Raw genomic sequence first — 25,090 nt, 5'->3', positions numbered from 1 at the left:
AATGGTTGCTAAGGAGATAAAACTTGCAGAAAGGCTGGAATTTGGGAAAAAAGTGTCTCTTTTGTCTTTATGAATTGGTCATATGGAGCTCTGCCAGGGTGGCAGAGGGGCAGAGAGTGTGTGTGTGTGGGGGGGGGGGCTTAGCCAATGAGGGCATGTCGATAGGGGGTGGCGAGTAGCACCTGTAAGCCATTTAACAAAGTTTAAATTCATCCCATGGCTTTCACCTGCATCTCCCTGACTACTTCAGACAGCCCTGTCTTCATGCTCTGACTGCTCTGTACGGGGATAATAAAGGTTTGGATCCATGAACACAAGAAGGCAGGGACTGGAGTGCAATAATACAAACTTTTTTTAATAACTTAACTAAACACTTCACTGGCATTGAACAGGAAACAACATGAAGAGTAGACACAAATAAATAAACCAATATGTGGAGGCTTTAGAAAGGGTTACTTTGCCACTGGAATATTGGAACAACATGCAACAAAAACAGCTTTGCTGTGAAAACCTTCAACCTTTCTTTATCGTTAACTGGAATAAACTGCAGTCTGAAAAAGACTAAAGGAGAAATGCTGAAGCTGCAGCAGAACAGAAATTCCTCATTTGCAGGAACAAGTCCAAACTCGCGTCTTTGTTTCTGAACTCTGTGTGTTGGTGTCTCAGGTTTCAGTCAGACACCTCATGACCTTCATGATCAGCTCCTCCTTCCTCAGTTTGGCACTGACAGGAACCTCTCTCTGTTTCAACCACCGCAGCAGAGCTGCAGAGCTCAGCTGGGAGAGCTGGAGGCAGAGAGGGAGCAAACAGTGAGAAGACAGAATAAGACTGTTCTAACTGCTGAAGGTGAATAAATCAAAGGTTTAACAAAGTGGACAACCTGCAGCCAGAAACCTGCTGGACCGTTCATCAGCACAGCAGCAACTATGCACACCATCCATCACACTAACACACTGCTACACGAAGAGAGAGGACACACAAGTTCTCCAACAGACCCTCGTTTGGTTAAAGGTTCAGGTGTTTAAGTTTCTGTCTATAGGTCCACTGTTGCATCTTTCCATATTTCTTCTCTGGTGTCTTTCACTACTTCCACTTCTTTTTTTCTGCCTGACACAAACGCAGGATTTCCCGTGAAGTTGGCGTAAATGGCGTATACTAACACAGTGCTTTTCTACCTCCAAGGCCCAAAGCGCTTTACAATCACAGACCCATTCACCCAGTCACACACACGAATTCACACACTGCCGAACACAGGCGCCCACCTGCCCCCAGAGGCAAGGTAGGGTTCAGTGTCAAGGACGCATCGACTCATTGGCATGCAAGGCGGGAATCGAACCTGCAATATTACGATCTTGGGTCGACCGACCTACTGCTGCACCATGTCAGCGCACTTCCTGCCTTTGTAGTTTGTGATGTCATAAAAGATCCAACGTGGAAGAGTGGAGGAAACACATCATCTCTGAATTGATGCAAGTCTCCAGTTTCACACTAGATCTTCCTAAAATTCCCCACACTGTGATCAAATCCCGTCAACATGCATGTCTGTCAGTGATTCCAACTGCCTTTGAAATACAGAAACAATACAGGTGGAAAAGGGGAACATTTTTGACAAATGTGGACTGCAGAGCTGTTTTCTTTCATTTCTGAGTCATTTTTTCAGTTTTTCCCAGACTGTCAGGACCTCCAAGCCTACCCTGCAGACTGAAACTGATTCAGAAATGTATATGCTGTATACATACTGTATCCTCTACTCTCTTTATGTCAGATTACATTGACCTGGTGGCTTTGTCGGGTACCGGGGCCAGGGCGGTTAGGTTGTCTTCACTTCCCGGTTGGGGCTTTTATTTTGTTAAGTTCCTGTTCTGTGTTCCATTGTGCTTTTGTTAACTTGACTTCATTCATCACCAGCACCTGTCTACTCACCTGTTTTCAATCGCTGTTGTGTATATAAACCTTGTTTGGTTCCTCACTTGTCACCGGATCGTTCTCTTTGTTACTGTCACTTTGTGTACGAGTCTCAGAGCCTTCCCTCTGGATTAAAGTCATTGTTTTCTTGAGCTTCTGCCGTCCTGCATCTTGTGTCCACGTATTCATCCCTGACAGGCTTCATGGTAAAAAAGTATGTTTTTCTAGTGCTTCTGATCAGCTCTGTATCTTAGAATTATAATTAAAATAAGAAAAAGAGCAGGCAGACATAGCTGATAGCAAGGAGAAAGGAGATCCGTGTTGGTGAGCGCAAACATGTAACCTCTATTCTTGTTTATTGTAACAACTCCACTTAATGCGAGATAATGCAACCATTGACTGTATAAGAGAACTGGACCGGTGACTCCTGCCCTGTGGTGCTTCATCGGATGCCTCAATAAAAGCAGGATGTCTTGCACTTGACTGACAGATCTCGTGTAGCCGGCTTTAAAGTGGCAGGGGTGTGGACTTTCAACAGGTTCACTCCTGATTGGTGAGACTGGTTCCCATAGATGTGTTGACTAAGAGCGACTCAGATCAATCACTGCTTGCTGACGCCGTCTGCTTCCAACAGGGCGGCATCAGTATAACGAGAATATGGTGACTGACTTGACTTCCTATGGTTAAAGCCAGACGTATACCATTTTCTATGCCTGACATCACACTCACTCAGTCCAGTTTTATTATACAGTCAATGGTTGACATATATAATGATGATGTCAGTGAAAGCTTTGGAGTAAAATGCATGTTTGCATTTTGCCTGTTAGTTTATTAAAACAGTTACACACCTATTAAACACACAACGCAGTAATTATGAAACTGGTGTTTCAGACAAGAACAGGAATTTATAAAGACTAAACCAGAAAGAAAGTTTGAACAGGGCACATGTTTTCATTATTGGTGGTTCTTTTTCTGGGTAAATTGTAGGTTTCCTTCCTATGAGACGATCTCCCAGAGGCATTCTTGGTGCAGTTGGTACAAACTCACACCAGCTGCATTTGAGTGAAAGCCCTAAGTTTTTAGCAGGACGACTGTAGTTTAACAATCAAAATGGATTAGATAGATTCTGGTTCTCATTATGGCTGCAGCTCTCTATAGAATCACACGATGTGACGTCTTTATTTATACACCAGTGGGGTTTCCTTTTTTAAAGCGCTCCCTGCCTGAAGGTGGGGCAGATAGGTCAGGGTTTTTTCTCCTCACCTGGTTGCTGCTAGCCATCTTCTCCACCTCCACATGTTGGAGTGCAGCTCCGTTTTTCTTCTGCTTGGCTCTCTGAAACAGCAGGTCACATCTTTATGTTCAAACTGTTCTCCAAAACTCAGAGGAGCTGAACTCACCTTCCTGCTGCAGCAGTCGGCTGCCTCTGACACTTGTTTTTTCTGCTGAGATTCATATTTAGCATCAGGGTCTCCTCCAGAGCTGACCTCCTGCTGGATCTTGATGATCGCTCGGGGTTTGGTCTCTGTCGCTGGGGGGCAGATGGTCATGGGTTTGACCCTGGATATGGGGGTCAGGCTGGATGTGTGTGTGACGTTGGACTGAGACGGTTGAAGAGCTGCAGTAATGTCGTGCAGTTTGGGACGACGGCGGAAGCATGGGACCATTGGGGGGGGACGTGGAGGGGGAGGGAGTGATGCTGCCAAAAGGGGGGTCTTCCGAGCAAAGGTGGGGAGTGTCACCCTCGCCTTTTCCTCCGTGCCTCCACTCTGCTGTTTCTTCAGCTTCTGGACCTTCAGCAGAGCCACGTTGACGTGACGTGTCGGGTCCTTGTTCCTGAAGATGGGCAGTAGTTTGGGGGGAGAGCTGAAGTGACTCTGAGGAGGGGGGGTTGGGAGCACCAAGGGGCAGGAGGAAGAGAGGGATGAAGGAGGCTGGAACACTTGTAGAGAAGAAGAAGAGACAGAGATGGACACATTTGTTCCAGGGAGCGAGGAAATAGAAGCAGAAGCGCGGGAGGCAGAGGAGATCCCAGATGAAGGCCAGACTTCAGCTCCAGCTCTGAATCCACTTCGGTTCTGAGCTGGGTCCGGTTGGGAAGCAGAGATCCGGGCCGACAGCTGCAGGGCCGGACCCGATGAGGGGAGCTCAGTCAGCACTGGCCTGATGAAGAAGGAGGTGGTGAGGTTGATCTGCTCGCTGGTCTGCACCTGAGAAACCACAGCGGCGTCAGATGATAAATCCAAGACGTGAACGCGTTCTTGCACCTCATTTGGATGGAACGCGTTCGTTTAGACAGATGCAGTTGTTGCATCATTTAGAAAGAGATTTTTGCAGAGCAGAAATCAATTTGGCTCAGATTATTTCAGTTTATTCGCGAGGAGCAAGTTCTCAGCAAAGATGATCTCAACACAAAAAGTAAAAGGCATCAACATCGAGTCTTAATAGATATGAGTTTCATATCCCGGTTCAGTCCAGATCATTCCAATGACAGTAGATTGTCATTGGAATGGACAGGTTGCCAGTCTGTCGCAGGACCACAATCACACACCTATACACACTCACATTCACACCTAGGGGCAATTTAGGGTAAACAATGAACCAATGAAGCATGTTTTGGGACTTGTAGTTGTTGTGTAAAATCTACAATCAGCAGGCCACAGTCTTCTGCTCTGCTCCATTCTGATCATCCACTGTCAGACAAATAGATCCATGAACGACTTTGTTGTCCTCGTCTGGGCTGAAATTTGGATCAGAACTCTACGACTGGATAGCTGTGATAATGCTCACCATTTTTCTTGCACTGTTAATGTTAGGTTGGGCTGTAAGCTAGCGGAAGAGAATGTAAACAAAGGGATGATGGGAATTGAGCGCAAGCTCACTCCGCAGCCACAACTCAGGCGGCAGTAATTTGCTGCTATGCAGAAAATATGTCCTAGAAAATGACACAGGTTTATTGATTTTGGCAAAAAACTTTACAATCATAGTTTAAAGACGACTGGGAAAACTGAAAATAAATCAAAAGATGATCGCAGTGGAACTTTAAACACCTCAAGTCTTATTTGTCTCTCTGTCACCCCCCACTGTGGGCTGTTTGGCTGTGACACATTTAGTTGGTCTAATGGTCTACGGTGCTTGTGGAGTGGTAGTGGTGAATTGATATGATTGTCTTCTCTTGTCATGTTAAGTTCGGGAAGGCAGCATTTTTTGTTTTTGGAAGGTCATTTGTTCATTTGACATTTTAGCTAGCTCGGTTTCGATAATTGTTTTGGCCATGGTCCACTTGCTTCCCTGTTTTGTGTTAACTTTAAATCTGGGACAATACCGTATTTTCACGACCATAAAGCGCACTTAAAACTTTAACATTTTCTCCAAACTGTAGGGGGCGCCCTATGAGGCGGTGCACCTAATGTGTAGTTGTGGGACTTCCGTAGAGGAGTAGAAGACAGCATGAAAACAAACTCAGTTTTTCTCCCGCTGCTTTTTTCCACAATAAGTGTGTACGTGTGTGCTGAAATGCGTGTGTGCTGAGTTCCTGCGTGCCGTGCTCCCCCGTTTGCAAGAGGAGGGGGAGACACTCAGCCAAGTGAGTGTGTGAGCGTGCATTCAGTTTGTGTTACTCAGTTAGGGAGAACGTTCATTAAAAAACAAGGTTTTCTTTCAAAAAACTAGAGACTGGTTCTTTTATTAACCTGCTCTGGAGGCTCTGAGGGTCCGAACGGGGAAGTGAACCCCCGAGAGAAGATCTGCTGTCGGCCGTGGAGAGGATCTCCAGAAACATCACCGCAAGAAAGCGTCAACTCTAGTATGCATGTTTTGCCGGTATGTGTTAACGTGCCCGGGCCTTAACACCCGGTGCGCCTTTTGTATGTGTCAAAAACCGGAAAATTACCCATAACTGAGACCGCGCCCTTTAACCCAGTGCGCCCTATTGTCGTGAAAATACGGTAAATGTTTTTTATTCTCGAGAAAAACTTTGTAATTATTCTATTTTGGTGGTTTGAGGGATTTGGATTTGATTTTTTATAACTGATATGGGAGAGGGAAACTCCTTCTAAATGGAAGTTTAAGAGTAAACCTCCAGCAGAACCAGAATCAGGGAGGCATCTGAAGTGACTGTTGGGACGCAGAAGACAAGAGAGACACAACCGGAACTTCTTTCCATAATCCCAACAGATGTTTCCACCTTGATGAGCTGAAGAACGAGGCAGCTGAATGAATGACTGTCTGTCTTTAACTCTAACCTGATGCATTTTTACTGCATCAGTTCCATAAAACCTTATTCCACAATCTGATCTGTCCAGAGTTCCGTGTTCTGCTAGTTGTCCAAGATCTTGTAATGACAGCAGAGATGGAGGATTGCTGAAGGAGCAGATCTTTCAGGTCATCCAGACTTTGTCATCTTGGAATAGAAGGAAAGGTAAGGTGGAGTAACCTGGTCATCCAGCAGACCTCATGTCTGTTTGAACCAAAATCCTATTTTTTTTTTAATCTTTGAGGGACTCAAATATTTAGACCAAGTTTGTCTCCTTTCATATTTGTCCTCTCACTGTTAAACCCAGACATGAGCTCCTTTTGTTGTTTTTTATGATAACATAAGAACCCATGAAGTGATTTTTAGCCATTCAGGATTATTTCTCCTAAAAGAAGATGTTCTTCTTCTTAATAATCCATGAATTTAGTCACATGTTCATGTTTTCTTTGCTTGAAGCCACTAATATTTAAAATAAATGAAGAGTATTTGTTTCTCTTGACCCAAAAGCAGTCCATGTACTGTTCATCTACTCCAGAACTCAGTGTTTGTGTGACGTAGAACAAATGCAGCAACAAAACCAAGCGGAGTAAAAAAGCACATTCAAACTTTATGAAGCCTGAGTATAGATTTCCAAAGCTGATGCTCCACCTGTGTAAAGATGATCCACGCGATCGTGAACCGTAACTTTACATGAAGAAGTGGTTCCAGCGGGAAAACATCATTATCTTCCCCGTTAGCTTAGTCAAGTCATGGCGGGGATGTTTAGGATTGGACAGGCAGATTGATGCGTCCTTTGCTGAGTCATCATTTTCCCTATTGAAGTCTCCACTGAATGTATTCAGATTTGGAGAAAGATGCAGAGAACAGAGGCTGAATTGGCTCAGAAAGTCTCCATGAACTCACAGGAGCCTTCAGATCAGCTTTGAAGCTGCTTCTTGCAAAGAAATGAGTTCATCTGAACTCCATAAATATTTCAGCTCCACTCCGTGGGCCCTGAGCTCGTCGGCTCAGAGGTTTCTTCATCTGCAGGTGAGGAACAACTTTAATCTTACCTGCAGATTTTCGAGGAGCTCCTCGGGGAGCTCATAAAAAAGGTTTTAAACGGGCCGCGGTGCTCTGCCTGGAGATGACCGCTCTGCAACATCCTTTCATCCAGGAGTTCTTTGAGTGATCGTCCAGAGAAAAAAAACGATGTTTTCTTCCTTCATGTGTTAGATCTCAGAAAAGTCTTTGACCTGATAAAAGACGCTGCAGTGCCGACTGAAAGATGGACATTTCCCAACATGAAGGAAGGGAACAAAAGACTGGAACGAGGGATGTGGATAAAAAGAACAAGAGTTCAAACTGACAGATTCTGGAGGAAAATAAGGAAGAGGATTTAAAAAAAATAGAGCAAGTGATTGAACTTTGTGTGGTTCTGAATGTGTGTGTTTGTGTATATGTCAGTGTTTGTGCATGTAGAGGTGAGTGTGTATGCGTGTGTACATGTGTGTGTGCGTTCACCTGCATGGAGGCAGCCGTGCTCAGGTTCACGGTGTGATAGCAGGGTTTTCCGCTCAGCTGTGCAGCAAAGCCGCACACACTGCGCAGTCTGCTCCTGACGTCGGACATGAAAGAGCACAGCACCCCCTGCAGGTCGACTCGAGGAAAACGCTGCACGGGCTGCAGCCGGATGCAGCTCAGAGGGTATCTGTTCTGGAGGTCAAAGACCATGAACCCATGAATTCTGCTTCAGGAGCCTGGAGAGGGTGTTTCCTTCCTTAGCTATCGGGAAACTGTCAGAAAATAAGGCGAGTAGTCCTCCTCAGAACATCCTGAATAACAAAAAAACATTTTAATCTAAAAATGGCTAATCCAGATCCAGATACTGCCGTGCACTCACACTTTCACACAGGAAACTGGATCCACAGATGTAAAAGATGGATCAATAAGCTACATGGCCTTTGTTTGGCCTTACAAGTTGTATCTTCCCATCAGTTTTTCTGGATTATTAAATCTACATTAGAAAAGCCGTGTTTGCTGTGTCTATTTTACTGCCTTCCTGAGTTGAAGGAAATTGTGTGTTGTTTCTGTTGGTCTAATGGCTCCTAAAGACAGTTCCTGACTGTCGCTGAGGATACGTGAAGAGGCGCTCTCCCACCGGTCTGAAGTAGACGCTACAGTACACCACCTCGTCCTCCCCCAGCTCCGGGAGCCTGTATCCATACTGAAGCACAAGCAGTTTGAGGATGAACATTTCCTAAAAACACATCCGTTTTTCATGCAGCATCAGAATATTGCAGTAAAGACTGAAACAGAAAATCCAAGAAAAATGAAACCAGCAGGAAATCTGCAGGAACTTATTCAGGTTTCAGATCCAGTTCAGTCATGCAGCAGGTGTTGCCATGGAAACCTAAGGATTTTTTGTTGTTTTGGAACTTCGCTGAAAGGTGGCTGAGTGCGTACCAGGCGGTTCCAGTGGTTCTGCAGGTCCCTGTAGGTCCAGAACGGCCCGTCTGCAGGCAGCTGGCGGCTGATGCTCACGATCTGACCTTTCTTCATGCTGGAAAAACAACAGACTGCAGTTTCTGGAGAGGAAAACATCAAACCCAGCAGCTGCAGCTCCCCCTGCTGCTCAAAGGCAGAATTACGCAACCTATCTTTCACTGCAGCAAAAAAAAAAAATCCTCTCATGACATTTAAAAGAGTACAAAATAAAAACATTTAACCAGCTGTGAGATAACCAACTAACTGATTACTCACTCAAGTCCTGCAGTGAGGCTGACTGTGCAGGTTTTCTGTTAAGGCCAGTATAAAAAAAGAGTCAGTCTAAATGAAAACATTTTCTTTTTTATTTCATTCTTAGGCTTGTTTACCATTTAAAAAAAAAGTAATTAAAAACTAGAGCACCGTCCTGTTTTCTCACGTTATGTGTCTTTATAAACAAAGGCAGAGCCTCCTGCCCCGCCTTCTTCATGGCTGTCAGGCTTCATGGCTACCGTAAAGGTGACAAAGTGTCTGCAGTCTGGAAAAGACTGGAAAATCTATATAATATTCTGAGAAGATTCTGTGCCAGAGAGCACAGGTGAAGCCTCGCATGCAGCTCGAGAACGGTCCGCTGCAGAACAATCAACAAGCACCCCCAACACACGTGTGCGCTCCTTCCTCTTACACACGCAGCGCGCTGACACACATACACATAGTCATTCTAAAGCTCTGTGCCGCACACGCTGTAAGGAAAGTGCAGCTCAGACAAACTTTGGTTGGATTTAAGGTCTTTCTGGACTAATCCTTCGAGTGCAGCAGTGAAGTCTGATGAGGTCATCAGCTGTGGTTTGGTTCGGTCATTCCTGGCCGTAATATTTGTCAACACCATGGTGACACTCGAGGTGCCGTCTGTTAGTCCAGCAGACGTAGCCTTCATACCTGGGCAGCACGTGACACCAGATGGGTCCCCCAATGGAGGCGGAGTCGAGCACGGCGTTGGGGTCACTGCAGAACCGGCTGAGCACCAGCAGGGGCAGACCCAAGTCCTGCAGCTGAGACAGGAGCCACTGATGTCAGGACCTTTACTGAGAACGTCAACCTGAACTTCAGTGCCGTAGCATCAGGCTGCTTACTGTGGGTGGAGGCAGTCGCACAGCGTTGGCCTCCAGGCTCATGCACAGCTGGCCCTCCCTGCTGCTGAGCTCCATGCCTTCAAAACAAACACAGTGAGCTCTGTGCCTGCTCCACTGAACCTCCTTAGGAGAGGAGAAGACAGAGGAACTCACTGACGGCGTTGAGTCGGCCTCCCTCAGTCAGGAAGTCTTTTCCTGAGAACAAACGGGAAAAGGAGCAGGAACTTACAGAAACCCATTGGAGGTGTGGGGGCATGGGTTCATCTGCTGACCTTCTGGCCCACTTTGTTCTGGTTTTAGGAGGTTAAAACCGTTAAGCAGAAGATCATACTGCTTTCTCCTCTGATCTCTGACAGCTTCAAAGACCAAAATGCCGCGCTGCAGTTTCCCAGCCTTTTAGGAAATGCAGTTTTTGTGCTTCACTTTCACTAAAACGAATCCCAAAATAAACAGCTAAACAAAATCTGCTTCACCTTTCAGAGTCAGCATGAGCTGCTGTTTCTGTTTTCAGATCTGGAGTTGGACTTTGACTTCAGTCTAAAGTCCAGATTTGTTCATCTTACTAATGTTTCCAGTTTTACCTCCAATAGCATTGAAATCCAGCCCCACAAACCAAAAGTTAGTCCAGACTTTCCTGAACAAATGTGAAATCTGGATGTTTCTAAGTGAATCCGACCCCCTGTGTGTTATTTACATGCATGTTAGTGACCCTTTAGAAATAGAAACTCTAAAAAACTATATGTACAGTTTCCGTTACGAGCTCGTTCCACTTGATATAAAACAGAACATGAAGCTCAATTTTCACTTGTGATAAGGAAACAAATCTGCCAGAGAACAAGTGAAAAGTTTCTATCCTCTTTAGGTCACTATGTCTCAGAGAGACCCTGTCTTATATGAGGTTAGCAGCTTATTTCAGGAGGAATTTGACCTATATTTGGTTACAGTTACAGTAAAAACACTGAGCTGTTTGAACTTGAGGTTCAATCTGCTTCTTTAATCGTGAAATGGTTTTTACTTTACTGAGACGGACACACACTGAATCATACACTAACACACTCACAGCTGATTTGGCAGAAGGTGAAGGCTTCAGCAGAGGTTGCAACACTCAGATTGTCAGAAACACAAACGCAGCACAACCTTGACATTGATCAATCACACACACGTTGTTGTGCAGTTGTGATTACAGGCTGGACTTTGCGTTGATGCTGACACTCCTTTATAGTCACTCACACTGTGTGTTGTGTGAGTGTGTTGCATTTGTTTATCTGCAGACTGCACCTCCTGTGCAGACTTCAGCAGAAATCCCATTTCAGCTTCATGTCCAAACTGTGACGTCACTGACAGACAGCAGCTGACTTTACCTCCAGAATTCTTCAATCCAAACACATCTGTGCACTTTTCAAAATCTACAAATGATGACATAGCTCTGTGTCGTCCTCAGTGATTAGGAGAATCTGATCTGTTTCCATTTCAGAGGATTTTCTCCGGCTGTAAACACAACCTAGCTTAAAATTTAACAGGTGCTGTTTGCTTTGGACACGGCGACTGGTGGAGTTCTGGGAGAAGGTGGGCAGAAACGTGGGCCCGGTACGCACCGCAGACGAGGTGGAGGCCAGCTTTGTTCCAGCGGGGAGACAGTCTGCTGATCAGAGAGTAGGACAGGCAGCACTGGAGGTCACCCGCTAGCACACTCTGAGGACGACCCAGCTGAAAACAACAAGAATTTAACATGAACTGAAAAACATACACAGAGTTCTGCACACACAATTCCAAAAGGTTGACTATTAAAGAAACACTGTCTGCATGGAATTTAAACATGATTTAACATTTCTCAGATGTTGCAGAGCGGTCACATTTACGTTATTTCTTTTCTGTTGCAACTCAAACGTTGAACCAATCATCTGAAAATCTTTACGTTTTCCTTAGAAACAAACACCCTAATTTTTCTGGAACTGAATTTTTTTTTAAGTGTAGCTTTAGCCACAACACACATCTGTTAAAGAAATGCAACGATTTTACTAAACCAGCAACACGACTTTGTGAAGGATTAACCAAGGTGGTGTGGCATGAAGCCAGCAGAGGGCGCTGCGAGCTCCAGCAGTCCACTTTGTAGCTATGCTAAAGTACTTTAGCCTCGAGCTAACAGAGATGAGGTGAGAATTCTAGTTTTGGGCTGAATGTGCTGCAGTGTTGTTAGAAGGTCTTGACTCTGACAAACTTGGTCCTGCTGGGATCCAGAACTCGTTTCCGCTGATAATCCTCCGATTTCCCAAAACAAAGAACTGGCAAAGGTTCAAACTCAAAGCATCCTCAATGGAAACTGCGTCTTTGGGTTCACCTGGACTTGAAAAATGAGGGCTTCTAAGGCAACATGCTGTGAAGTATCTCCTTCAACAGTGAACCCTTGGTGGAGGAGTGATGAAGCTGCTTCTAAATGAGGAAGTGCAGCAGGTGCACATAAGGAAGGTTCTCAAGTGGTGGACTTTGCTGAAGTCCTCATGCACGAGGAGCATTCAGGAAGCGGAATAATGACCGCAGCAAAGCTCAGCTGGAGGATGACAGTTACTGCTTTAGCAGCTGAACCGCTGTGAATCATTTATGTGTTTGTGCTGCTCCCCCCATCCCACCTGCAGATGGTTCCTCTGTGCAAACGCCTGGAGGATCCCTCTGTGGAAAAACTGCACCTGCACAAAGACAAAGACATTTAGGTTAAAGTGTTTAAGGATGCTGCAGGTGCATGAAGAAAACATTTCTGATTCTATCAATTCTCCACCTATAGAGGACACCAGGTAAGAGGAGGAGCTGAAAAATACTGGGACTCCTCCTAATTTAGTCACACAGAAGAGTCTCTACAGATAAAGTAAACCTGTTCTTAAAGTTGCAGATTTGACTGAAAGGAGAAATGCTTCAGTTAAACCTGTGGGTTTAATTTCATTTAAAGTTCACCTGTTAGTAAAGGTACAATCAAAACAGTATTTAAATGTTAGTTAGTGATTCAATCACAAAGAAAACAAAAACGATCAAAATGTACTATCACACCGTGGGAGATGTGAAGAACGGTCATGAAGAGGAGGAATATTCAGGGTGGGGGCCACATCTTCAAAGGCCTCCTATCAAGGACAGAGTCCTGGACAAGATGCATGGGGGAGTTAAACTGATGAAAGCATGAAAAGGCTCTGAGCTGTTTGGACCAAAGCAGGATCATTTCCTTCATTAAACTTCCAAATTAGCTCAAGTCACAGATTCTTTCTGAGAAAGTTGTGTTTGGCTTGTTTGTGTAACCCTGTTGTCAGTGCTGCAGTGGTTTACTGTGTAAATATGCAGTCAGAGGGAAAGCTTCAGCCTTGGGCAGTGTGACAGGGCTGAGGATCTGTGGAGGTGCAGACTGGAACGGCCTTGTTCTGCTGCCTTTAGCTCAAAGGGAAAGATCAGGAACAGGAGGTGAGCGGCTGCTCCTGCACTCTGCTGTTCTGACCGATGCAGCGTTTAAACGTGCAGCAGGTTGTCCTCTCTCTCTTTTTGGTGCAGCCCTAAACACTCAGGAGCTGTTTCTCCTCTGTCAGAAGGAGGTGAGAAGATGAAGGCTGTTCAGTCTGAAGGCAAGCAAGTAAAACTGGTTCAAAATCCTCTCAGCGTTTGATCAAACTGATCCGATTTCATTCCCTGTTGTGTTTGTTAAACCCACTGAAAGATCTGCTGTCAAGGAGTCCGACTCTGAGCTTCTCATTTACAACATCAGTTGTGTTTTCTCCTGCGTGCCTCTCAGATGTGTGTTTGCGTCCGACACCTCCAGAGCACTGACACGCATCCGTTATTCCTGACATGCATTCCAAACATTCCCAGTGCAGCCTCACACGCACCGGAAGGTTGTTCCTGCCACGCCTGCACTGGAACACAATCTGCTGCTCCCCTGACCTCACGTCCCCTCCACACCAACAACAGAAACCCTCAGTTTCAGCTCACACTCTGCAGGCCTCAGGCAGCATGTTCATAGCAACCAAGTCCTGCAAACACTGAAGCCCAGAAAAATGTATGACGTTACACCAAGACTTCAGGATCAAACTGAAGGTTTCCAGACTGAAGAGGGGCTTTGGTTGAACCACAGCAGCAAAGCTGCAGCAGAAATGCAAGACGGATCAGTCTTATCAGTCAAGTGTGATTGCAATCAGCTGAGTGCGTGAGAGTGACCCGTCTGCATAAACATGTGTGCGTGAGAAGCTGCTGTTGTTTATGGCAGCTTGCTCATGATTTATGGCATGTTTGTCTGAGGCTCTCTGTTCACTTGCAGGTGAACTCTGGTGCGGTTCACTTCAGTGTGAATTAGGCCTGCACGATTAACCGCAAATTTTGCATACCGCAAAAGGAGGCAAAAATGGCGCTAAGTCGCCTCCTAATAAGGTTACATAAATGCTAAACTATCTCTTTGTAGTTTTAAGTAACATTTCAAATAAAGCCCTTTATGCATTCAACCAATGGTATGGAGATCTTCGTGTCATTGCCCAATCAACTGGAGCCCCCTAATGTTAGATACCCGCCTTCTACATAGAGCGGGAGAATAAAAAATAAATAAATAAATAAGAACTCCATACTTTTTTCATCCGACATGTGACCAAACAAGACTTGCAATGGCTGAGAGCAATATCTCGGAGGACGTGCTCGTGGCGGAAAAAAAAAGCACGTTTGTTATTTGGAGGTACTTTGGTTTCAGGACGGGCGACGTTCTCCAAACACAGGTACTATGCATAACATGCCGAACACCTGTGGCAACCACCCGGGGAAACACCAGCAATCTCCACCATCACCTTCAATACAACCACGAAGATCTGTTTAAAGAGTTCATGACATCTAGGGAGAGCAAAACACCTGCTAAGTCAGAGAAAAAGAAGAGCTCGGCAGGCCAACAGACGTCTGTATTTCAGAGTTTTGCGAGTGGAGCTCCTTATGAAAAAACTTCAAAGCGGCACAAAGAAATAACAGAGGCCATTTCACATTTTTTGGCAAAGGACATGATGCCAATAAACACAGTGAGCCGACAGGGCTTTGTCAATCTGATGGACAAAATGGACCGGAGATATCAAATCCCGTCACGAAATTACTTTTCACAAGTCGCCATTCCACAAATGTATGAGACGTGCCACAAGACCGTTACGTCTGAATTGAGCCAAGCCGGATTTTTTGCAAGTACCACAGACCTGTGGTCAAGCTGCACGATTGAACCCTATTTGAGTTTTACGGCGCATTTTCTCACTGCGGACTTTGAATTAAAAACGCGTTGTCTGGAGACCATGTATTTCCCGGAGTCGCATACGAGTGAAAACATAGCGCACACATTACTAGACGTGCTGGCAAGCTGGGAACTTGAAGTAGAGCGACAGGTGTGCATCACCACGGACAACGGTCCCAACGTCGTTAGAGCCACGGAGCTGAACAAGTGGGTCAGGCTTCAGTGTTTTGGACACAGGCTGCACCTTGCAATTGGTGAGTTTATTTAAGATAGATCTTTATGAAAAAAATATGTAAATTATTATCAAACTATTTTGAATAGCTCCAAGATGTTAATATGACAGTATAATTCGAGAACATGCAAGTCATGATTTAATTATTCACTTGTAATGACTTGTAATTCATTTTTTAAATTATTATACATTTCAAGTGTTTTTTTTACAAACAGGTTTAATAATTAGTTATTTTTTTGTGCGTCTTCCTCTTCTTCAAGAACGTTCCATCAAAGATGATGCCCGCATCGCTCGAGCCATTGGCCTTTGCAAAAAGCTAGTTGGACATTTTTGTCACAGCTGGAAAGCCAAGACTGCTCTGAAAAAAGCACAGAAGGATCACAACCTCCCTGAGCACACACTCGTCACTGAATGTCCAACAAGGTGGGGTAGCAGGCAGAAGATGATTGAGAGAGTCCTGGAGCAGCAGCCGGCCATTTCTGATGTTCTCTCAGCAGGTGATGCTCTGTCAGGTGAGAGTTATGTTAGTGTTTCATATGTGAAGACAGTCCTCCACCTGATGAAGACATCAGTGCTCGCAGAGAAGGAAGCGGATGGTGATTTGACAAAATCAATCAAGAAAAAAATCCTTGACTACTTGATTACAAAATATGAAAATCCAGCTACCCAAGAACTTCTGGACATGGCGTGTTTCATGGATCCCAGATTCAAAGCCAACTATATCAGCACTGATCAAGTCTCGAACATCAAGACCAGGGTGCTGTCAGAAATGGAAGCAGTGGCACAAAAGGTTATTCATGCATGCATGTTTTTTTCCAGAGATGTTTCTTTTGTCCAAAATCTTTTTTTTTCTCTCATGTTTTGCTTTTGTTTTAGGAGAGAATCTCCACAGATGTAGAAGCCCAGACCAATGATCCACCCAGTGCTCCGCTGAAAAAGGCAAAAAAAGTCACTGGGGAGTTTCTTCAAGACAAGCCCACTCCCCAGTTCATCTGTTACGCAATTGTCACAAGCTGTAGAAGCTGAGCTAAATAGCTACATGCTGTCTGCACCCCTAGACAGTGAAGAAGACCCCTTAGCATGGTGGAAACGCCATCAAATTACATTCTCACATCTGAGCAAGCTTGCAAAGAAGTATCTCTGCATGCCTGCAAGCAGCTCACCTTCAGAGAGACTTTTCAGTACATCAGGAAACATAGTAACATGTCAGCGCACATGTTTGAAACCATCAAAAGTAAACATGCTGGTTTTCCTTTCAAAGAACTTGCCATAATGACACATACTGATGTTGTTCTTTATAGTCCATACAAGGTCACGTTTAAGTTGTGGGCCTCTATCTTTTTTCTTCATTGTTCATTTATGTTTTGGCCACAGCTATAGGTCTTACCTTTTTCTCCTTTTTGAAAAAGACTTGGATTTTAAGTTATGTTGACTTATTTAATAACACTTGCAGTAAAATAGAAAGGTAGGAAACACCAACCTATTTTATTCCTGGGCATCTATATATATTTTTTGTAATCATTCATCTTAGTTTTGGCAAGTTCTATGGTAAATATATTTTCTTCTTTTTGAATAAAACTTGCACGTTAATTTAAGTTGTGTTGAATTATTTGAATAAAACTCACACTGAAACCAAAATGTATTGATATTTTTGCTTTTCTATTTTTCCATTTATCGCAAGTCATACCGTCATCGCAGTTTCAAACACTGATATCGCATATCGCAGATTTTTCTAATATCGTGCAGGCCTAGTGTGAATGCAAATGGACAAACGAGAGAACAATGACCAGAAAGCGTAGGGCTGTATTCAGTATTATTATTTTTAGCCAAGGTGAAGGGTTTGCCTTTTTCTAATGGTTCTTACATGTCAAAGATTTTACATTTTCTTGCCATTTTATGCCAAAATTCAGACAAAAGACCATAAAACAAAAGCAGATGGCACATGTTTTCACAGACATTATAAGTAGATTTACATTCACATTTACATAAACCCATGAGTGGGCTGCACAGTGGCTCTGTGGTTAGCACCTTCACCTCACAGTGAAAGGACACTGGGTCAAATCCCAGCGGGGACATTTTCATGTGGAGCTTGAATGTTCTCCATGAGCATCCGTGGGTTTTCTCCACGCACCCCAAACTCCTCCTGCTGTCCAAATTATTCTAAATTGTGACTGTGAGCATATGGGGGTGTGATTGTGTTGCCCCTGAGAAAGCCTGGTGACCTCTCCAGGATGTACTCTGCCTTTACCCAACAGTAGCCATGTTAGGTTGTGGCAGCCCTGTGGCCCCAAAAGGGTTACAGTGGGTTAAGAAAAAGGATGGATGGATGGATGGATGGATGGATGGATGGATGGATGGATGGATGGATGGATGGATGGATGGATGGGATACCAACAAATATCCTTGCAATGGTTCATCTGTGTAACTTTATTGTCCACTAGATCAGTGTTTTTCCACCAGTGTGTTGCGGCACAGGGAGATGGTCAGGTGTGCCGTGGGAAATTGCCCTCATTAATTGTTTTAAAAACATTTTCCATCTCCAGGATATAAGATCTTTGTTCATTCAAACAGGCCCTGATAAAACCCCGAGTAGTTAGGAATATGAAAGATCGTGAAAACAGGTTTAAATTAAAGACATTTTGATAAGAATGATGGTACCGCGATTTAGCCGTAGCTTCAGACGTTTTCTGAAAAGTCCCGCCCCTTTAACTGTCTCCACCAATTACTCTTGGAGGCCTGTCCACACACACACTGAAATGTTATAAACACACCTGTTGGCTGCAAAAATGTCCACATGTCAACATGTACACAATACAGATAGTGTTCACACATGAATACTTGTGCCTTCAAACCAACTAGTTTGAAATATTTCATTAAATCATGCAAAGTGTTTGTGCAAAGGTGAGCTAACACCTGTAATCAGGTGAGTGTTTATGTTCTTCTAAAATGGATGATGGAATGTGAAAAGAAGGAGGGAGGGTTTCCAGCCATCGCCACACCAAAACCCCCGCCACAGCAGTAGCTGCAGCCAGAACCCCCCAACGCCACTCGGCAGCAGGCAAAGAACAACCATCCCCGGGCGATCACATCCGCCACCCAGGCCAGGGCCAGTAGGACCGCCCCGAGGACCCCAGAGCCAGAGAGCAGGGAGGCATGGGGGGAAATAGAGCGCCGCCCCAGCCCAACCAGGAGAGCAGCCCCCCCACCGCACTCGGAGGGCCCAACGCCGGGCCCCACCCAAGAAGAGTGCCCGCAGCCCCAGACGAGCACCTCATCACCACCCAGGAGTTCCCCGCCCCACCCCAGGTACGGGCCAGGACCCCCCAAAGGGAGACACACTCCGGGCTACAGGCAGCTACCCACCCGGCCCACGGTGGGTCCAGGAAGAAGTAAGGCAGGGGCCAGCCGCCCCCGCCCAGGAGGAGGGGACCCAGGAGAAAAGGGGGGCCCACAAGGGGTGTTGAAAACTTAACTTTAACTTAACTTTTATTACATCTTTTAGAAATAACAGCAGTGAAGCAGTTTGATAAAAAGCTTTCAGTCTGTCTATCCATGACTCAGTCTGACAGTCCTTATGTTTCAATCTCAAACTGTTTCAGTTTAAAAAAAATCAAACAGGTTTAGATAATGGAGGCTTAGACATCAACAGACATTCATAATGAACGTTTAAATCTGGTTTGAGTCTCAGCAGTAATTAAAGAAACAAAAACAATCAATGATCTCCCTGGTGGAAATCCTTTCATCTTCAGGTGGAGAACATTGTGAGTGTGTTTGAAACTTACAGCCACGACCACAGTGATGTCTGTGAAGGAGTCCAGCGAAGGACAGGCCAGCACGTCGTCAAACAGCAGCACCAGCTCCCTGTGAAGCAGCTCTCGCAGTCAGACCATGGTCTTCCTCCTCACAACAGCTCTGAATCTGCTCACACCTGCAGGTCTTCATCTGTTTGCTCCTCGGCTCGCCCTCCTCATCCTCGTGAAGCTTCATGGGGACACATGCCAGCTTGTTCAGGTCTGGAAGCTTGAGGAAAAACAGGGACTTGTACGGGCCTCCACTCATCCTGCAGACACACAGGAAACCACATCATCTTGATTTTGGCCACATCTCCACGTCTTTCAGGAAACCAAAGCGGTTTCTGAATTTCTTTGGAATTCCAGATTGGTGTAAAAAATGCTAAAAATTCCGTCTGGATTAATCAACCAACACATCAACAATTATCGGACACCAGCTGGCTCACGACAAACAACCAGAGAAAAATGAACGAAAAAAATGTCCTAAAAAGAACTGAAATGAACAAGGTCAAAAATAATATTAACATTAATAATAATAATTATTATTATAATGGATTGGATTTAGCTGGGTTTTTCCAGACTAGGGCTGGGAATCACTGGGTACCTCACGATACGATACGATTTGCGATACATTTCTCCGATAACGATACTATCACGGTATGGCGATAATGTGATAATTGATATATATCGTCTCTAACAACTCACGATATATCAAACTTTAAGAAAGAAGAACTTGAAAAACTGCTTTTTGGAAAATATTTCCCTATTTAGTTTTTAGTTTTTAAACACTATGATAATGAACAACTTGTGTCCTATTTGGTGTAATAAATAACAGACTTTTGTGTAACATTGATGAAATCAGTAATACTCTGTCTATGACAAACGATGACAATTTTCCTTTGGAAATATCTATAAAATTCAGTTTAAACAATGGTGAACATGAACAGCAGCCGTTATTTAGTACAAAATTGTTGTAAAAAAGGTAAAAAATTAATAAGTCAAGTAGCTGCCAGGCACATTGTTGTTAACTTTTGAAAAACAAACCCCTAGCCATTGCTTAATTTAAAAAAATAGCTTCAAATCAGATATTAATTCTGTGAACAAATTATAGTGTTTTTGTTCAAAATAAATGACACCATTTAGTGTAAATGTGGTGTAAACAAAAATAAAATTCTCCCAGAAAAATAAAATCAAGTAGCTAGGAACTTTCCTTTAAGTTATTTAAGACATAAAGTGCTTTCAAAATAAATGACCAGGGAGGCTTCTCCTCCACATCGAAAGGAGCCAGCTGAGGTGGCTCGGGCATCTAGTCCGGATGCCCCCTGGACGCCTCCCTGGAGAGGTGTTCCGGGCATGTCCCACTGGGCGGAGGCCCCGGGGAAGACCCAGGACACGCTGGAGAGACTACGTCTCTCGGCTGGCCTGGGAACGCCTCGGGGACCCCCAGAGGAGCTGGAGGAAGTGGCTGGGGTGAGGGAAGTCTGGGCATCTCTGCTCAGTCTGCTGCCCCCGCGACCCGGTCCTGGATAAGCGGAGGAAGATGGATGGATGGATGGATGGATGGAAAAAATACATGAAGAACTTAAAGTGCATCCAAAAGTAAACATCTTTGTGAACAAAACGTTTGGAGAAAAGCTGCATGTGATATATGTTTATATGTTCATGCTTTTCTTGAGAACCACAGGCTTTTTAGCATCAAGACGCCGCTCGTCTACGTCCCCTTTACATGCAGTTAGAATGAGGTTCCCCTCTAGGGAGTCTGGGTTCTCCCAAGGAGAATAAGGAGGTCAGGTCACCTAGGAGAACCATTGGGTGAATTGATAGAAAGAACTGGAGGAAGTATTTGAGACGGGGGGCCTGGACATCTTTTCAAGGCCAGGGGTCTGCAACCTGAGGCTCTGGAGGCTCTGGAGTCTGTGTCTTATTTATCCCTCCCCTGTAGCTCTTTGACTATAAAAAGAAAATGTTAATGATTTGGGTTTGTAGTGGGGGTGTCCCAATGGAATATTTTGCCCCCAATCCAATTCAGAGGAACTTGATTTGAAGTATTTGCTGATACAAAGTCTCAATCTGATACTTTCATAAAAAACAATTTTTAAATGAAAAAAATGTGATAAACAAGTTGGTCCATTTTTAATTTCACTAACCATTTTTTATCATTTAATAATTAAAGCAATTCTGTGAACTAAAATTGTGCTAAAAATAGTGCAACTAGAAAAACGAAATCACTATGAACTATCGCTAATAAAAATAGGTGATAAAAAGTCATATGAAAAAGTTTGTAAACAGTCACGCTTGTTACTTTAGAACTATAAATCTTTTTGGATGAATTATCTGGTCTTCATAAATAGAAGTGATTTTCTCGTCAAATCTTTGTTGCAGTAGGACAATAAGGTGATAATTAGTCATGTGAGAACGTTTGGAGACTGTAGCTTTAGTATTTTCAGAGCTAATGAACATTTTTGATTGTATGTGATTCATATCTCCATTAAAAATATTTAAAAATTACTTTCTTCCAAAATTACTAAACATGCATGCAACACTAAACACTGTAAGAAACAGCCACATTTTTCAAATCATAAACTATTATTGTTGTTTTAAATGTTTACTATTAATAGAATAATCAGAATATTTTGTGTCAGCAAACATCTCCAGAAAAAAAATATTTTAAACTACTTGAAACAAATCAAATTGCCTTTAACAAATCCTTATGTAACTTGTAATTAAGTGAATATTTTTTTAAACTATTACAACTTCCTTAACATTTACAAAAACCATCATCGTCTTCAAAAACAAATATTTAGTAACCAACAACAAAAGATCCTAAAGGGAAACCATCAAGCCACTGTTCATCATTGAGGCTCTTCGCCGTCCTCAGCATCAGGATCTACTCTGACTTGACGGTCAGTGAGGAGCCAAGCATTGTTCAGATGCCAGAGGCACGTTTTGCATCCTTCGTGATACCAGAGGTTGCATCATTTGCATTGGTGGAAGGAGTAGGAGAGAAACAAACATCCTGCTGTAAGGCTTTCCCAGACTTGCTGTGTTTCTTGCTCTGCAGATACGATTCGACTGCCTTGATCCCCATCGTGATGAGTTTAGATGTCTTATGGCAAACCGTGCATTTGGTGTATTAAAGCTTTCCACTAACCAGTTTTTAAACTACCACAAGTGATTCATATTTTCAAGTCACTTCTCCATGAATGCACACTTTTCCTCTCCAACAAATATGAGTTAATTAGGTAGCTGAGGTTAAATGATTTACCACAGGTCATTTCACATTAACAAGAAAAAATGTCAGACCAATTCATCAGAATTTAAGACAATTTAAGGCTTCTTAAGGTCTTATTGTAGTCAAACTCAAAGTAAGACCTTTTAAGGATCTGTACATACCCTGTGTCATATTAAAGGGACAAAAAGATAAAGGTGCATCCGTCATAATAATAGAAAATGTCATGTTTGACTCTCTTGCATTTTTAATTCAAGTAAATCTGCGACAGCAGGAGAATCTTATTTGATACAGGATGTATTTTATTTTTAAATGAACCTGTACGAAAAGTGAAAGGGATTAAAATGGTTACTTTATAAAATACAACACAGTTATAACTCACTTATAGTGTTGTTTCCCTTTCGGCTTTTCCCATCAGGGGTCACCACAGAGAACGAGTCGCACGGTAAACTTGGCAGTGTTTAACGCTGGATGACCTTCCTGACGCAACCCTCTCAAAGCAACTGGGCTTGGGACCGGCACAGAAGTAGAGAAGGGAACAGGGAGCAGCCCGGAGTCGAACCCTGGTTTCACGGACGGAAGGCGCCGCAAACCAGCACGAGCTAAACCGGCTCCACAGTGGGTTATAACTCACTTATAGTAAATATTTAAAAAGGTACATTTTTATCAATGAATGGCCAAATTGCCTCAAAAACAGAAATAAATCGAGTTTATTTGTCTTAACAGGGACTTTGCGGCTCCTGCCGGGTTTTGGTCTGTAGACCCTGGTTGGTCCAAATGGCCAGTTTAACATAAAAGGTTGCAAAACCCTGTTTAAGGCAAGAGAAGATGATTGAATGGATGGACATACATTTTGATGAATACAACCTGATACCTTCTCAGAATATCAGAAAATTATCAGTTTAGCTTTTTAAACCTAGTTTTAGTTTATCACTACATTATCATTAAGTCATAGTGGGTGCTAGCTGTCTAAATGTTTCACTTTTATTTTAGACTTTTAAAAAAAATTTATGACCTCACAATATTTATACAAGTTAGAATATTACAAAATGAATCTACATATCAATACATTAACAGAAACTCCTCATTTAAAGCCTAACTTACCTTTCTGTGTGTCTTCAACACTGAGCTAGCTTACAAAGTTAGCCGCTAGCCAGGAGCAACAACAAGCTAAATTAAAAAATAGACTAAACGTTTCAAGCTCACCATTTTTGTTGAATCAGTTCAATATAAGTAATGAAACACCAACCCTCAACTTTAAATTCTTTTCATGAAAAGCTCGTAACTTTTTGACAGAAAATGTGCCGTCTTCAAACACTTTTTCAGTCGTATTTCGGAAATATAACCATGGTAAGAGGTCTCACTCCCCCCCTTTTTGTAGGCCGCAACACATTACTGTTATTTTGGCTAAAAGGGATTTTTTTGTTTTTAAAGTAAACCATAAAATAAAAATAAAAATCAACATTACCCAAAGAGCTTTTTAATAGTTTAACATTGCATCTACTTTAAAAGCTGGAAAAAAACTGGTAAATATATTGTTTTACAGTAAAACAGTCAAGCGGGAAAGGGCTTCAAATCTTAATGATAGTCTTTTTTGGAATGATTGCCAAAAGGAAACAGGTTTTTATATGTTTGCCAATTTCTTATTAAACATTTTAGCTGTAAATTTGCATAACTTTTGAGTGACTTGCATGATGTTATACCAGAGAGTTGCGCTGCAAAAATTAACAATCTTCAAATAGGAGAGGAGTTCCCATCATCCACAGCGAAAACAAACATTTCATTATAAAAACGTCCTTCCTGCTATCATCTTTTCACGGGCTGTGGGAGTCCACGCAGCTAAACCAATTCGGGTTGACCTGCGTAGATACACCGATTGCTTGATGAACTCATTACGTGAGAGATGACAGTGTGTGCGTGAGTGTAAGATTGCCATAAATGATTTAATGCTAAACAGTCCGTGACCTTTTGCCTGGTCCTCGCCCGCGAGCTGCCCCAGCAGCTCATTAGAGATTGGCAACCTGAACGGACCAATCACAGTCGCCATACGGGCTGCTGGGGAAGGACGACCAATGGAACAGCGGAATTCTGGAAGGTGTGGACGCGGGGGCTTTAACGAAAGTCCGTAAAGCATCCGAAAGCATGAATGATTTTTACCGGAAGTCACAAGATTGTCCTTCAAAATAAAACAATAACATTACGAACTCACAAAAACACGTTTTCATTAAAAATAGTTACCGAAAGCAGATAAACAATGGGACTGCATTGACCTGTAAATAAAATAGATGCAACAAATAAAATAATTAAAACTATAATACGTCTGCAGTACCTAATGCTTTATTTTTATATCATCATAAGCGTTCTTTGTGACATAATAACTTGACATCTGTGAACCTGTTAGTTGAGTTTTTTTCAACCAGAGGTAAGTTAACTATTTCTGTAGTATTAGTTGTTCATTTAAACTGTTAAAAACCTTTTACCATGACCAAAGTCTCTTTTTTACCATGACAGTTAGTTGTTGTTGTTTTTTGTTTTTGTGAAGATATTTTCTCAAATACAAAAAAAAATGCAGTAAAAATATATTTTTACTTTTTTATTATTATTTTTGCTCTGTTCAGAATTTGTTTGTCATCTCCAAATTTCCCACGTGCCTCATTGCCCATGAGCTGAAAATATGGCAGCTGTTATAATTTGGTTTGGTGCATGAAGACTTTTAAGTGGAACATTTAAGGGGGCAGTTGAGCAAAACAGTTTACTAGAATTTCCTATTGTGTGGATTTGATGTTTGACTGCTAAACCGTCAAGTCAGGCTGGATTGTTTCGGACAAAGTGAGCAGCAAGACTGACCAGGAGAA

General features: G+C 43.2%; 1 protein-coding gene across 1 annotated transcript; it reads right to left on the bottom strand.

Moving 5' to 3' along the window:
- Positions 1–334: 334 nt before the first annotated feature.
- Positions 335–23,959, bottom strand: c20h18orf63 (chromosome 20 C18orf63 homolog). The gene is made up of 14 exons (XM_078938745.1): positions 23,939–23,959; positions 19,144–19,275; positions 18,998–19,076; positions 12,387–12,443; positions 11,355–11,466; positions 9,913–9,954; positions 9,760–9,836; positions 9,566–9,678; positions 8,606–8,702; positions 8,281–8,366; positions 7,664–7,850; positions 3,306–4,115; positions 3,169–3,240; positions 335–785 (listed from the first exon to the last, which is right to left on the bottom strand). The coding sequence occupies exons 2-14, from the start codon at positions 19,272–19,274 to the stop codon at positions 663–665; spliced, it is 1,986 nt and encodes a 661-aa protein (XP_078794871.1). The 5' UTR covers position 19,275; positions 23,939–23,959; the 3' UTR covers positions 335–662.
- Between the last annotated feature and the right edge of the window lie 1,131 nt (positions 23,960–25,090).

Source organism: Oryzias latipes, chromosome 20, assembly GCF_053564925.1.
Source record: "Oryzias latipes strain Hd-rR chromosome 20, Olatipes_Hd-rR_3.1".
NCBI lineage: Eukaryota > Metazoa > Chordata > Actinopteri > Beloniformes > Adrianichthyidae > Oryzias > Oryzias latipes.
This window is presented reverse-complemented; position numbering and strand designations above follow the sequence as displayed.

Excerpts from the sequence above, each read along its gene's own strand:
- c20h18orf63 (XM_078938745.1), bottom strand. The coding sequence starts at position 19,274 with ATGAGTGGAGGCCCGTACAAGTCCCTGTTTTTCCTCAAGCTTCCAGAC. Across the intron at positions 12,444-18,997 it reads ACATCACTGTGGTCGTGGCT|GTGCAGTTTTTCCACAGAGG; the intron begins GTAAGTTTCAAA and ends GTCTTTGTGCAG. Across the intron at positions 4,116-7,663 it reads GCACGGCTGCCTCCATGCAG|GTGCAGACCAGCGAGCAGAT; the intron begins GTGAACGCACAC and ends GTGGTTTCTCAG.